Source organism: Sinocyclocheilus rhinocerous, unplaced genomic scaffold (genome assembly GCF_001515625.1).
Source record: "Sinocyclocheilus rhinocerous isolate Xijiao unplaced genomic scaffold, SAMN03320098_v1.1 scaffold816, whole genome shotgun sequence".
Lineage (NCBI taxonomy): Eukaryota > Metazoa > Chordata > Actinopteri > Cypriniformes > Cyprinidae > Sinocyclocheilus > Sinocyclocheilus rhinocerous.
The window spans coordinates 101,734-115,819 of NW_015660894.1; the positions used below are offsets into that span (position 1 = coordinate 101,734).

At 35.3% G+C, this 14,086-nt stretch overlaps 1 protein-coding gene across 2 annotated transcripts in view; it reads left to right on the plus strand.

Annotated features, from left to right (window-relative positions):
- LOC107726107 (CD166 antigen homolog A-like) overlaps positions 1 to 11,798 on the plus strand; it is a 22,535-nt gene extending 10,737 nt beyond the window's left edge. The window contains exons 2-16 of one of the 2 annotated variants that reach the window (XM_016535610.1): positions 2,702 to 2,808; positions 3,100 to 3,301; positions 3,548 to 3,612; positions 3,852 to 3,939; positions 4,314 to 4,487; positions 5,037 to 5,161; positions 5,261 to 5,390; positions 5,470 to 5,582; positions 5,683 to 5,809; positions 5,962 to 6,080; positions 7,753 to 7,882; positions 9,724 to 9,753; positions 10,055 to 10,172; positions 10,307 to 10,420; positions 10,563 to 11,798. In XM_016535610.1, the coding sequence (XP_016391096.1) occupies positions 2,702 to 2,808; positions 3,100 to 3,301; positions 3,548 to 3,612; positions 3,852 to 3,939; positions 4,314 to 4,487; positions 5,037 to 5,161; positions 5,261 to 5,390; positions 5,470 to 5,582; positions 5,683 to 5,809; positions 5,962 to 6,080; positions 7,753 to 7,882; positions 9,724 to 9,753; positions 10,055 to 10,172; positions 10,307 to 10,400 (1,622 nt within the window). In that variant the 3' untranslated portion in view covers positions 10,401 to 10,420; positions 10,563 to 11,798. The remainder of the gene's footprint in view (positions 1 to 2,701; positions 2,809 to 3,099; positions 3,302 to 3,547; positions 3,613 to 3,851; positions 3,940 to 4,313; positions 4,488 to 5,036; positions 5,162 to 5,260; positions 5,391 to 5,469; positions 5,583 to 5,682; positions 5,810 to 5,961; positions 6,081 to 7,752; positions 7,883 to 9,723; positions 9,754 to 10,054; positions 10,173 to 10,306; positions 10,421 to 10,562) is intronic. The other variant, XM_016535611.1, reaches the window with a different exon arrangement.
- Positions 11,799 to 14,086: the final 2,288 nt, after the last annotated feature.

Below are 14,086 nucleotides of genomic sequence, written 5' to 3' on the forward strand. Positions count from 1 at the left end.
TCAAATTTTTTACTTAAATATTATCAATATTCGAATTTAAATGGCATAATTTCAGTTAGGGGGAAAAAAAAGCTTTTAGCTTCTCTCCTGAGGCCACAAGAGGGCGCATCGAGCAAAATATTATGCACGTTTCTTCAAAGCATAATAAAATAACACGACTATCTTTGAAAAAAAGTGCATAATGTTTAAAATTATGTTTATAAACCATATATAATTAATAAACTTGCTTAAACAATTAGAAAGAACCAAAAATCAATCACAAAGAGTACGTTCTTCATTTAAAAACTTGAGATGCAGTGGGATGGGGAAAACCGCCATAAAGTCTTGAGACATGTTTTTTAAAAGTTGAACTTTTAAATTAATTTAACATTAATTTTGCATAGCTTTCTAAACGTGCGAGACGCGAGTGCAACGCTGATAGATGTCCCTCTAGAAAATGCGATGAATATGCGTTCTGGGAACAGCTTTTTTTTTTTTTTGATGTAAACAACATCTTCCCCGCATTGATTGTTCTCTTTTTCTGCAATATTTTGAATGAACAACGTAGCAGCGCCGCATCTAGTGGGTTCAACTGGATAGACTAACAAAAACATTAAAATGCAATGACATTTACTTTCTCATCGCATCTCGTGCGCCACTGATAAGGCTGCCACTGGTTTTTAAATGTTAAAAATCCCGAATTTTAAATTTGACGAATATTCGAAATTCAAAAAAAAAATTTGACAGCCCTAATTCCCATTCACTTCCATTATAAGACTGACAGACTGCAACAGTTTGAGTTAAAAATCTTCGTTTGTGTTCTACTGAAGAAACAAAGTCACCTACATCTTGGATGCCCTTGGGGGTAAGCAGATAAACCTCAAATTTTCGTTTTTGGGTGAACTATCCCTTTAAATGTTATTGTGAATGGTTCATCCATGTCTTTTTGTTTATTATTTAGTTTTTTTTTTTTTTTTTACCTCAAATTAATCAAAATGTCCTAACTGGATCTTCCAGTGAGACGACAGACTTCTCTCTGGTGAACTCCAGTCATCTAGTCCATTTAATCCTAGCCCCTATGTTTCATGATATGATTCATCATGACGGCAAGCGCAGAATGGTTCAGTTGACCAATCAGAATGAAGTTTTCCCAAGAATACTGATAATGGTAATAATGATCCATGTTGTTAGCATGTATGTTAACTTCCAAAATAACAGTCGCAACAGGTGATGCGAAGAGGATTAGTAGTATATCAGTTATTAGCATTCTTTGCTCTTGTATGTTTTCCTTTTTGTAAACATGGCCAGGAACTGAATCTAGTTTTATGAAGGGTCCGTGAAGGTAAAGGGCTATTAGCAGGACCACGCTTCACTGAGCAATGAGACAGAAATTTATCTTAGCATAACAATGAAGCTAATACCTGTGTGGCCACAGGCTGCAGTGAGCTTTGGCTATGAGCACATTCTGTTCTCTCCCAGTGGGCTCATCTGACCCTTAATGAACCTGCACACTGAGAAGTGTTTTTTAGTATGCATTTTGTTCTTCTGGACACGAGATGGAAGATTACCTATAAAGAAACACAAGTTGCTACAGATTAATTTGGGGTTTACGAACAAACTATAAAAGAGAAATTAAATTTTTGTACTCTGCACTAATGATTTAAAATCATTTTTGTTAATTGAAATAAAGCTGATGTAAGATCTGATAAGTAGTGAAATCACTAAACTAAAACTGAAATAAAATTAAAACTAAATAGTAATAAAGAATCTAATAAAAATTGACATGCACGCAAAATGACTAAAACTTCAAATGAAAACTGAAAATATAACATCTACTTCAAAATATGATTAAATACTGTAATAGTATATTAATAGTAAAATTATCACTTTTTGGAGAATTATTTTTTACTCATACAAAATGCTAGAATAGCTCTATAATAATCATTGGTAGCAGTGCCAGCTAATTCTTTCGCTGCTTATGGTATATTATTTTTTTCCCATTAAACATGTCACAACAGCCACAGATTTCTATGTTTTTAAATCCGAAATAAGTTGGTTCAGTCAAGCAATACATTTTTTTAAATATATGTCTTGGTGGAATTTTGTCGAAAGTATGTGGTTTTGTCTCAATCTTATCTTGCACTACTATTTTCAGTTGACAGTTATCCGTCCCTTTCTCAGAAGTGCAGTTGTGACACAACAACCAGTTTAACTGACTTTGGTGTTTGTCTAGAAATTGGATTCAGAGCCTTTTTCCAATTTGAATATTTAGTTTCAGGTGAAGCTCATATCAAATTCATGTGTAAAAAACCCAATGAATCATGATTGAAATCATAAATCATTTGTCCATCAATTGAGGTTTCATTTCGTAGCTTTTGCATCAAAAATGAGAATGGCACAGAAAACATGTTGACTTTCAACAAACAATGAGTGCTTGAAATTTGAATATCAAATCAGCCTGCAAATCAGCCAGGCAAAATTGATGATTCAAATAATATTAAAATATTGAGGGTCAGAATAAAAAGCTACTCCAAACACCCTCTCAAGTTTCAATCAAAAAATGTAAATGCAAAAATCAAACCTATAAAAATATGATGAGAATGTGAGTGTACATATGTTTACTAAAGGCTTTGTCTGCTTACTATGTATCTCACGTTACCTTTACAGGATATTTTCACAAACGCATTGTATTTACAGTCATGTCTTTTATTGTGCGTTTTAGTGAGTGCTTTGGAAACTGTCACCAGCAAGTATGGAGACACCATTGAAATCCCATGCAACAACGGGCGTGTCGTGGAAGCAGAAGTCACATTTGTAAAATGGAAATATGTAAGTTTGAGGTTCACTCATTTTCTGTCATTTTAAAGTTGCGGTGTGTAATTTTTCCAGATTCTTAAAAAATAGCAACTATTTCCGAACAGGTTTCCCTAATACTACTGCCATTTCACCCACTGCTATTGTTCAGACAAACTACTCCAATTCCTAGCTAAATTTATGCTGTTGGCTAAACAGTTTTGAAAGCACTAAAAAGCCACAGTGTTTACATCTGAACAGGAATGTCAGCATATGAATGGTGTACTTGTACCATTCTCTGTTAAACATTCTTTTTTTGCTCACTAGGACAAAGATGGCAACATACTGGTGAAACATCGGGATCAGAATGCCACTGTTTCCAACGATGTGAACTACAAGAACAGAGTCAGTATTAAAGATTTCAGCCTCGTCATCACACAAGTGGCCATGGCCGATCAGAGAACCTTCACCTGCATGGTGGTGGTAGAAGAAGACATTTTAGAGTATCCTGTTCAACTGGCCATTTACAGTGAGTATCATACACAGTAGCACTGACCAAAAATCTAGAATGTTTTAATATTTATAAAGACAATAATTCTAATAACAGTACTTAAACAGTACAGTATTTTCCTATGTATTACTGTAAAGCTGCTTTGACACAATCTGTATTGTTAAAAGCGCTATATAAATAAAGATGACTTGACTGCACTGAAAATGATTATATTGGATGCATTTATGAACTACTGTGTCCAACAAATTTTCCTTTTGTTTTCAGAGGTTCCATCACAACCTCAGATTACAAACCTAACGACTGTGATGGCAATCGGCAAACCAACTACGGTAGGTTGTGTAATCAAGTCCACAGATTACAAAATAGTTTATTTATGGTTTATATATCACATACACATACAGCATGAATATGCATTAAAAACTCAATTAGAACTCAAATATATTAACTTCTTACAATCTGAACCATAAATGATGAAATGCAGTGCTTTGGAATTCCTCTCTTAATATTTGCATTAATTTTCAATTTTCTTTTTCGTAACTGTATAGTGTTTTGATTTTTGTCTCATCAGTTGGCGCAGTGTCGTTCTGAAGGTGCCAATCCAGCTGGCAACATCACATGGTTCAAGAATAAAACTCCTCTTGTGACTGATGGAGCAGGTAGAGTGAAATATGGTGGAAATTAGTTATTCACTCAAATATTTGCCAAGATTTACTCGCCCTCATTTCATTCCAAACCTGTATGGCACAAAAAGGAGAACATTTGAAGACTGTTTTCAATGCTCTTTTCCATGCAATTACAGTAAATGGTAATGAAGCTTTAAAACTTCTAAAAAGATGAAAAAGCACCATATTAATATCATAAAAGTGGTTCAGAACTTCTGATGTTCTCCATCTGTGTTCCAATGAGAAAAAGAAAGTCATATGGGGTTGCAGCATGAGAGTTAGTTTCAAATGATCAAAGAGCTTTTTATTGTTTGGTACTATATTTTGTTTGTCTTTATTAATGTTTTTCTTTTTTTTGTTTATTACAGCCATTAAAATCACCACAAATGTGGATGTTGATGAAGAGACAGGACTGTCCACGACAACTTCTACTCTGGAGTATACAGCAGTGAAGGGAGACATTGATGCCAAGTTCACCTGTCAGGTTCAACACATCAAGTCTGCTAACATGGATTCCTCTCCTCTTGTCTTCACTGTGAACTGTAAGTTTTTCTTATGCTGCCTATACAAAGTCTTTGGATAATATTTTTCCTATATGGTCCATTTTAGCAAGTTTTTAATCTTAATGCTCCTACATTTTCTTCCATTATTCAGTTCCAAACAATGTCATTGAGAGCAAATGCATTCAAAACTGAAGTGGTTAATGGTCTAATGGTCTAAAGCATAATTCACAGGATTATTCAGAATAACTCGCTTTCCATCTGAAGTAGCCATGAGAAAGAGGCCTTGTCAGAATCACATGGCTCGTTGAATTTCGTCCAAATAAGATATGTAATTTGGCCTTGCTGGAGCAGGGCGTTTAGATGTTGAATGGGGTTTTGTCTTGCCTTGCCTCTGGCTGTTATAGTGAAGGTACTAGCCCCACTGCTGTCCCTCAAAAGCATTTCTCACCACGAGAGCACTCTCAAAGCCTCAACTCTTGAGCTGAAGGGCCTCTTCTGGCTCATAAGGAGCTTTTCTGAAGTGCCCTTATCTGCATGGGCTCTGGCAGGGCTTGCCCACCTTGCTTTACACATACCCTCTCTCCACAGACCCTACCGAGAGGGTCAATCTCCAAGTGGTGTCCCAGGGTCCTTTTAAGGAAGGAGACAACGTGACCCTCAAATGCACAGCAGACGGAAACCCTCCACCCTCTAGCTACAACTTCTACATCAACGTAAGTCTGCTCTGCAACTCACTTGGCTCTCCGTTCCTTTAGCATAAGTCAGAAAATTGAAGGCTGCTTTTCTACTTAAACCACCTTTTGTATCTGTAGGGAGAGGAAAAGACTGTGGACTCCAGCACGTACACCTTGACCAGCGTCACCCGGGAGAACACTGGAGAATACAAATGCTCACTAGTGGACAATGAGGATATTGTGGCTTCTGTACCCATCACAGTTGAATGTAAGGAAATACTTCAGATGCAGTCTGATGTTTGACCACTTTAGGATTGACTAACATCTCTCTTTTTCGTTCCTCAAAGATCTTGATGTGGTCCTTAGCAGCACTGGTAAAATTGTTAAGAAACTTGGTGAGAGCCTTGAGATGACTGTAGATGTTAAAGCTTCAGGAGCACCACAAACTTCTTGGAAGAAGGTAGAAAATCAATGCCTCTCAAAAAAATGACTACTCATCCCATTAAAAATGGAACCTTTAGTTAATTTCTGGTTATTAAAATGCTGAAACTCTCTTTTAGGGCAATGCCAAGCTGAATAGCCTGCCCAAGTTTGACAAATTGACGTACTCTGACTCTGGCGTATATGAATGTATTGTTTCCATGGCTGGCCTCAAGAAAACACAAACATTTGAATTAGTAGTTGAAGGTAAGTTTGCAGTGCTCTTCGTATGTGATTTATTAAAGTTGAACTGTTTTTACGGTTGAGCACAGTCCAAAAGACCAGACCATTGTACATCAGAGAAATGCTTTAGGAATAGGTTTCGTTTTTGATAGTTAATTGAATAAGTGTTTTTGCAGGTTCTCCAGTCATTAAGAACCTGATCAAGGAGCGTGGTGAGGGCATGACCAAGGTCCTGAAATGTGCGGCTGAAAGCTTTCCAAAACCCACAGTACAGTGGAGTGTCAATGGCTCAAATGTAGGTCTGAACGATCTTGCACGTCCTTCTTATTATGAAGATTTTTCAGTGCCTTTTTTAATGTTTTATATGCTCATCAAGGCTGCATTTATTTGATTAAAAATACAATTTAAAATAACTGTTTTCTGTTTTGAAATTTTTAAAAATGTAATTTATTCCTGGGATGCAAAGCTGAATTTTAAGTAGTCATTACCCCAGTGTCATTCTTTGAGAAATCACTCTAGTATGGTGATTTAGTGCTTAAGAAACTTTTCTTATCATCATCGTTGAAAACAGTTGTGCTGCTTCATATTTTTTTAGAAACTGATACATTTTTGTCATTGTCACTTTTGATCAAAGTAATGCATCCTTGCTGAATTCATTTTTCCCAAAAAATAAACGAATAAATACCGACCACACACTTTTGAACACTAGTGTTTCTTTTGGTTAGTTTTCAAATGATGAATTTTTAACCAATTTTTGAAATTGTGATTTATATATTTTTGTCATTTTGGACTTCTATAGTTTTATCAAACAGAATGAAATGTTTTAGAATTAGACAGATCGCCTAATACACCACAAAATACACATCACAGAATTCATCAAATCCATGCCAATGCTCATACCTAATGACTTTCTTGAGGAGGATGATGATGATGATGTCACCAGGGAGCTGGCTTGTGTTAGTTAAATGGATATAAAGTGAAATTGAGGACACAGGAAAAACTGATATAATTCTTACCAATGAAAATTATATTCCCAAGAAAGCATGTTTTGTTTGGGGAAAAAATAAAGAAACACCTAGAATATTTCTTAATAAATTGCCTGTTTTCATGTTCATGAAAAAAAACTACAGGCCATTTGCCAGGTGTTAATGCTTTTCAGTGAATATCACCAGGGGACAAGGCAAAATGGCATTATTTTTTCAAAAAATGGAGTGGAATTATTTATGTTCTCTAGTGAACTGTAATGCTTGGATAAAAGAGAACTAATATGATTTATTTCTTAAAATTTAAGTATTTTATATATATTAACCAAATGTATTACCAAAGGACCTTTTTTTTTTTTTTAACTAAAACCTGAAACCGAGCCTTCCATTAAGCTTTTATTATAGCTTTTCTGAGCATCTGGGCTCTTTTTCAATTCACTTTCCAGGGTTTATTGTTGCTTTCAATAGTAAAAGAACCTGAAAGGGTAAAACTCTTTTATGTCGAACAAGCCAGCAGCACATTTGAGCTGATAAAGATGTTCTCGCTGTGACAACATACATGTAGGTTGTTAAACAAAGCAGTTATTGTACCCATATCATTAAGTACTAGGATGAGGTCACTATTCAAACACATAAGATGACTAGTGTGCCTGAAAGGGAGTGTACAGAGGAAGCTATTAAAAATGATTAGGCTTTTACATCCTGTATCATGTGGTTTTGTATTGGTACAAATTGAGCTGTTAGTGCTACTCCTTTAGATGTCAGAAGTGCATTACCTCATTGCCTGTGTCTCTTTGTCTAAGCACATGCCTCCATAAAAGAGAATCTACTTGTGCATAGAGCAATAGCGCTCTCTAGTGGTGCTTATGATCCTTTACAAAAAAGCTTGTACTCAGTATATCATTGTTTTGCCACATTATAATAGCCATGAATACAGTGGTAAGTCTGATGTCATTTAATGGATGTTACGTGCTGTAATTGCAGGTTGAGAGTGCTTCTGAGCATGGCAAAGTCACATACAGCCTCACTATCGTTCCAAATGGCAATCTCACTGTGTCCTGCACGGTCTCTAATGTCTTGGGCTCTGACATTAAGAGCATTAATGTGTCCGCACGTAAGTGTAACTTCTTTCCACTCTCTTAGCTGACTTCTGAACCCTTATGCATCACAGGATTTCTCTGTAAAGTTGTTTAGAAGTTAATAACAAAATCATTAAGACAAAACTGTTAAAGAACAAAATATTTGTAATTGCAAATGTGCTTAGCATCTGAAAAGACTAAATCTGTTATTTATTAAAGGGGTGGTTGATTGCGATTTCACTTTTTTAACGCTAGTTAGTGTGTAATGTTGCTGTTTGAGCATAAACAATATCTGCAAAGTTACGAAGCTGAAAGTTCAATGCAAACAGAGATGTTGTCTTTTAAATTTTTTGGCAGTTTAATGCCTACAAAAACGGCTGGTAGGTACTACAACAAGTTACTTCCCGGGTTCGTGACATCACAAACCCAGATAAACCCCACCCTCGGGAAAAGGCAGCAAAGGGGGCAAGGCCATGCTGCGCTGCTTTAGAGAAGAGGAAGAGAAAACTAGGGGTGCACGTAAAAATCTATTCATATATGAATTGCGATTCTGACTTCTAACAATTCTAATAGATTCACAAGTTTCAAAATCAATGTTCTAAAGCAGCGGTTCTTAATACTGTTCCTCGCATCCCCCTGCTCTGCACATGCTCTGCATCTCTCTCTCTCTCTCATTCAGCTCATCACCAGCAATGAACTGTTCCAATTATACACTTATTTTCATTATGAGAAGCGTTATACATGGACGCGCGTGCAGTTGCCGTACTGTATTAAAGCTTTAATCAGGATAAAACTGTATATTAAAAGCTAACATAAGCAGTAGCATTTACAAATAACAGCGTATCTAAAAGTATGAGACAACAACAAACAAAAAACATAGGCCTACCATTAAAAAGCAGTGCTTGCACAGGTGCGTTTTTTTTTAAACGAAGCATTAACACATGTTAGACTGCACCCATAAACACAATCAAGCCTAGAAAAAAAACAGTGAACCACCCCTTTAAATTCAAGTCCATCCCACAAAGATCATGTTTATGTTTTAAACTTTACTTTTCATCAAAGATAATAATGGTTACACTTTACAATAAGGTCCTGTTAGTTAATGCATTAACTAAAATGAACCAACAATGACTCATTTTTTTGTAACAGTATTTACTGGTCTTTATGATTGTTAATAAAAATACTGTTCATGGTTAATGTTAGCACACATTCATTAAATGTAAAATAATGAATTAAAACAGATACTTTTTAATTTTAGAAATGTTAGTGATGTTAAAATTAAATGCTTTATTTTTCATTGTTATTTCATGTTAACTGTTAAATGAAACCTAAATTGTTAGTATAATAACTCTAATAATACAGTAGCTTTTATATGTTGGCCTTAAAATGTAAAATTAACATGTTTTAAGTAAGTAATAATTCTAAGTTTTGTCTAAGTGATTTGGTTGACGTTAACTTCTAAGCGTGGATAATATAACATTAGCACATAAAAACTCTTGTATCTTTATTTGAGCTCACCTTTCCTTCTCTTCTTCTGTTCTGTTTGTCGGGATGCTGGTCTGTTCTCTGACTAACACACGCTTTCACTTTACATGACTGAAATCTTTCGGCTAACCCGGGTCAAAAGTGTTTAATTATAAAACCAACCACAAGTGTAAGCCTCTGGATTCCTGTATTTACATGCATTGCTGTTTCATTTGGGGTTATTTGAGAAAAAGCAAGAATTAACATGCAAATGTCCATTAATCCGTTTTGTTATTAGAATATATCTACACATTTATATATACAATTTCTCCAGTTCTGTATGCAATGGGCTTTTCATTCCATGAGAATTTAAAGCAAATTGAACTTAATATGATTTTATATCTGATTACAGTTGTTGAGGACGTGACAATGGACAAACAAGGTAAGACTCTGAGTTGTTAATACGATCAGGTCTGGTCTTTGCACAGCTTTGCATTACACAGGAAGAGAGCATATGCCAAAACTCAGTGCCTTTAGTCATCAATTTAATGAATGCTTTTTGAGTGTACTCTAAAAAACACTAAAACAAAGGTGCTGAGATGCCCAGCATCCTGACAAAGGCTAGGCCTTCAGCGTCTTATTTGCTTTTGTTTAGTTATTGAATGGTTTAAGTTCTCATCCAGTTGTCCGTCTTCACCTTGTCCATGCCCTATTCTGAATGTTTTATCTCTGTGTTTCTTAAGCAGATCAGAAAGATGAGTACAGTGACCAGACGATTCTGGCTGTTGGCATAGTTGTTGGTCTGATGCTGGCGGTTCTGGCGATAGGACTGGCCTACTGGCTGTATATGAAGAAGTTCAGGTACGACATGATATCCACTTCTCATTAAACCGTGAAGACGTTACCATTCATCACGTTTTGCACATTTGCACTATGCTTATGTAATCCAGATTTGCTCAAAGTGGAATATTATGTAACACTTAATCTGGATGTAGGCAAGGATCCTGGAAAACTGGAGAAAAGGAAGATGGATCTGCAGAAGAGAGTAAGAAGCTGGAGGAGAATCAAAGCCAAAAAGCTGACGTGTAATGTCGAAGGAGCCATTCAGGGTGAGTCAAGATTTCTGAAACTATAGCTTAATGTCAATATTACTATTTTTCTTAGTAGTAGTATTATATATACATTTTTATAGACATTTGGGTGATTAAATTATTTTTATATTTATTATGTATGTATCTTGTCTTTCCTTAGGATTAATTTGAATGCAATCCCTTTTTTCCACAAGAGAAGGAGTGAAAAATTGGTGAAATCTGTGAAAAAATGATCAGAAGCTGTATTGGAGGACCGGAGTAGCTGTGTCAGTTACATCTCCACCATCGTCTGTAATGTGTCTGTGCCTCCCCTACGCTAGGGATTTAATTAATAATGTATGTTGTAAAGTATGTGAATCTTTTGCATTGAAGATCAAGCCTGTTCAGAAACCTTTGTCTGTAAAGTGTTCATTCATAATGTTGGATTTCATGTTTGAAGCCCTACTGTGTTTTGTTTTATTTTAATGTCCCAGCTATTCAGTTCATGCTAATTTGTGTTTGCAGTTTCACATGGTAGAAACACCGAGGCCTTTAGTATCTGTATGGGACTTTTTCCTTTCGAATTACACGTAGTACCTAATCTGTGGCATGATATGAAGCATGATATTCACGCTTATACTGAGCACTTGGCTAGTTTTCAGGTCTTAAGTCAGTAAGCAAAATTACATCCCGATATTATACTTGTTGGGATTTAGAAGACCATTATTTACCAATATTTAGACCTTATATGCATTTTAATAAAGACTATGACCTACAATTTGAAGTTCAAATGTCTAAACGGGACAACTGACATAATTTGTCATTTCTGAATTAAGAAGATAATGCAGGGACCAGTGCTTGTTTAATGAAAACCTTGCCCTTTGCTTGGATTGTTTACCATTTAAACCATTTAAAATTGGGTTCTCGTCACATGTGTTGCTTTTTTTCATGAAAGTGAAAATCAGCTCTCAATAATGTATACTGACACTTTTCTCAGATTATCGCCCGTTTCGTGTGTTCTTTGATGTTTCATTGTTTCGCCGCAGAATTGTATGTGATCTGGTTTAAGCATTACTTGTAAATATGGTTAACTTCTTTTTATTGTTTTTATGTTCTATTTATATTGTTGAGGTTTAGCTAAATGCCAGTGTTTTGACATTATGTTAGCTAGTTTTAGTAAATTTTCCTGAAAATATGCCTCTGTTGCTGTCGAACGGTACAGTACAATTGATGGTATTTACTTGCAGATTTTAAATTCAATGCCTAGTGGTTGCTGCATTTCCACACTTCAGTGCATATCACCTGCATTTAATCCACTGTCAAGACCAAAGAGGTTGAATGTGGCCGTGCAAGTATTGTACATACTGACCGTTGTTTTGTACTCTTAAGTTCAAATAAAGTGTACATTTTTAGGAAAGAGTGTTTTTTTTTTTTTTGTTTGCTCAGTTGTACTGTAATTTTACAATGTTTTTGAAAAGTTGCTTATGCTCATCAAAGCTGTATTTATTTGATAAAAAATGCAGTAAAAATAAGAATATTGTGAAATATTATTTCAGTTTGAAATAACTTTTCTATTTTATTTTAAATTATTTATTCTTGTGATGCAAAGCTGAATTTTCAGCAGCCATTACTCCAGTCTTCAGTGTCACATGATCCTTCAAAATTAATTCTAATCTGATTTGGTGCATAAGAAACATTTCTTATCCATTTTGAACACTGTTTTTGCTGTTTCACATTTTTTGTGGAAACCATGATACAATTTTTTTTCAGGATTTTAAGATGAAAAGAAAGTTAAAAAGAACAGCATTTATTTGAAAAAAAAAAAAGTTTTATAACATTATAAATGTCTTTATTGTAACTTTTGATTCAATGTTTGCCCAGTAATTTCACAATCGCAATTTTTACAGCATTAGGTTATGACTGCTCAGCTGTCACATCAACATTCCCAAAAGCAAGTAACTTTAAAAAGGAACTGTTGCAAACCAGGTCTCAGACAGGGTACATTTATTTTAAAAGTTAAATGACAATAAAAATATCACTGATGGAGATGTATTTAAATAATGTAAAAATTGGCCAATAGAAAATATTTCTTAAATTCTGTAAAGGTTTTTAATGTCAAAGCATTCATGATTGTATTCATCCACAAATGTAGATGTCTGGAAAAATTACAAGTAGTGAAAGTATTATATTGATATAATTTTTTTATAATAAAATATTATTAAATTCCATGCAAATATTTATTGTACAGTGTTACAAAATTAATAATTTCTCTGTAAAAATAAAAGAAAAAATTGGCTATTTGGTTGAAGAAGTAATAGAAATTGTTGGGAAGCTTGAAAGAACTGTTCCGTGTCCTCAGGAACAGACACATCCCATAATAATGATCCCAAAAGCATTGGAGATTATCTAAATCCAAACTCATCTGAAAAGTTAAGGTACTTTGACATTGTCATAAACATGATTTGATGGCTCACAGTAAACAAGCTGGTAAAGGAAAGCTGAATGCAAGAGATTTAGTTCACTGTAAACTGTACTGTTCCTTCAGTCAAATATACATTTAAGAATGATAGGAATGTAGTAAAATAGTTGCCACCTATTAAGTCTCCTGGCTCCAACTGTTTGTATTCCTCAGTGCAGCTGTTGCTGTCCATGGTGCTGCAATGGCCAACTACAGATTCACATACTGCAACTGTTATGCAAGTTTGATAAAAGCAAAATCAACATTAATATGACAATCCAGCACTTTTTGTCAGACAATCAAATGGCTGTAAAAATGATAAGCCTAAAAAATGGTAAATAAGCACACAAGAAGTCACATTAACCTGAGAAAGTCAGATTGTAATCCTACATAACGTATTAATAAACGTTTAATATCATAAAGCCAGATAAACCTGACAAACACATATCACGGTACACTCGCAATGTCCTCTGGTGTTGACTTATCCTAAACCCCCTTATATAATTTGTTATACATTTTTACTTAGCACATGCAGCATATTTTACCTAAAACAAACGTGTTTATACATTATTATTGTGTAAGCACAGCATTTTGCATAATATAGTTGATTGTCCACAAACTCCGCGTAAGCTGTCAATAATTAGCAAAAAGCAGCCCAGTGTTGTTTGAAATAGTTCAGCATTTTGCAAAATGCTTAAATGATTGTTTGTGTAAAGTTTCTTTGACAGTTTTACTTGATTGACACATGGCGTGGAGCAACCTTTACTGTTTCCCCCTTCGAATCGTCATTTGAACATCCGGGTACTCGTTTGCTTGATTGACAGTTGCCATAGCAACAGCCCAGGCTGTCGCCATTTTGTCAGTTGCTTTTTTAATCTTTCAAATGTTTTCGCTTCCCGCCGGAATAATGCAGTCACGCGCTCGTAACAGTGACAGTTTTGGAAAGGCTTCACCAACCGCGTCGGACTGAAAACGACACCGGGACAAAGAATCGGAATGTCAGGAATATATTTATTGGGCTAGTAGTCCGCGTCTCGGGTCCGCCGGGCCGGTCCGCTGCGCAGGTTTGGAACGCGCGCCATTTTGTGAAAACTGACAGAAAAGCTTAACGGTTTTTGTTCACCTTTTCACGTAGCGCATTCTATAATATCTGCATGTCGTTGGTTTTTTGTGACTATTTTTGCTTTTGAAAACAATTAATTTGCGTCTCCGCCTCTACAGAAGCAAATAATCTTGAATGTGCGTTT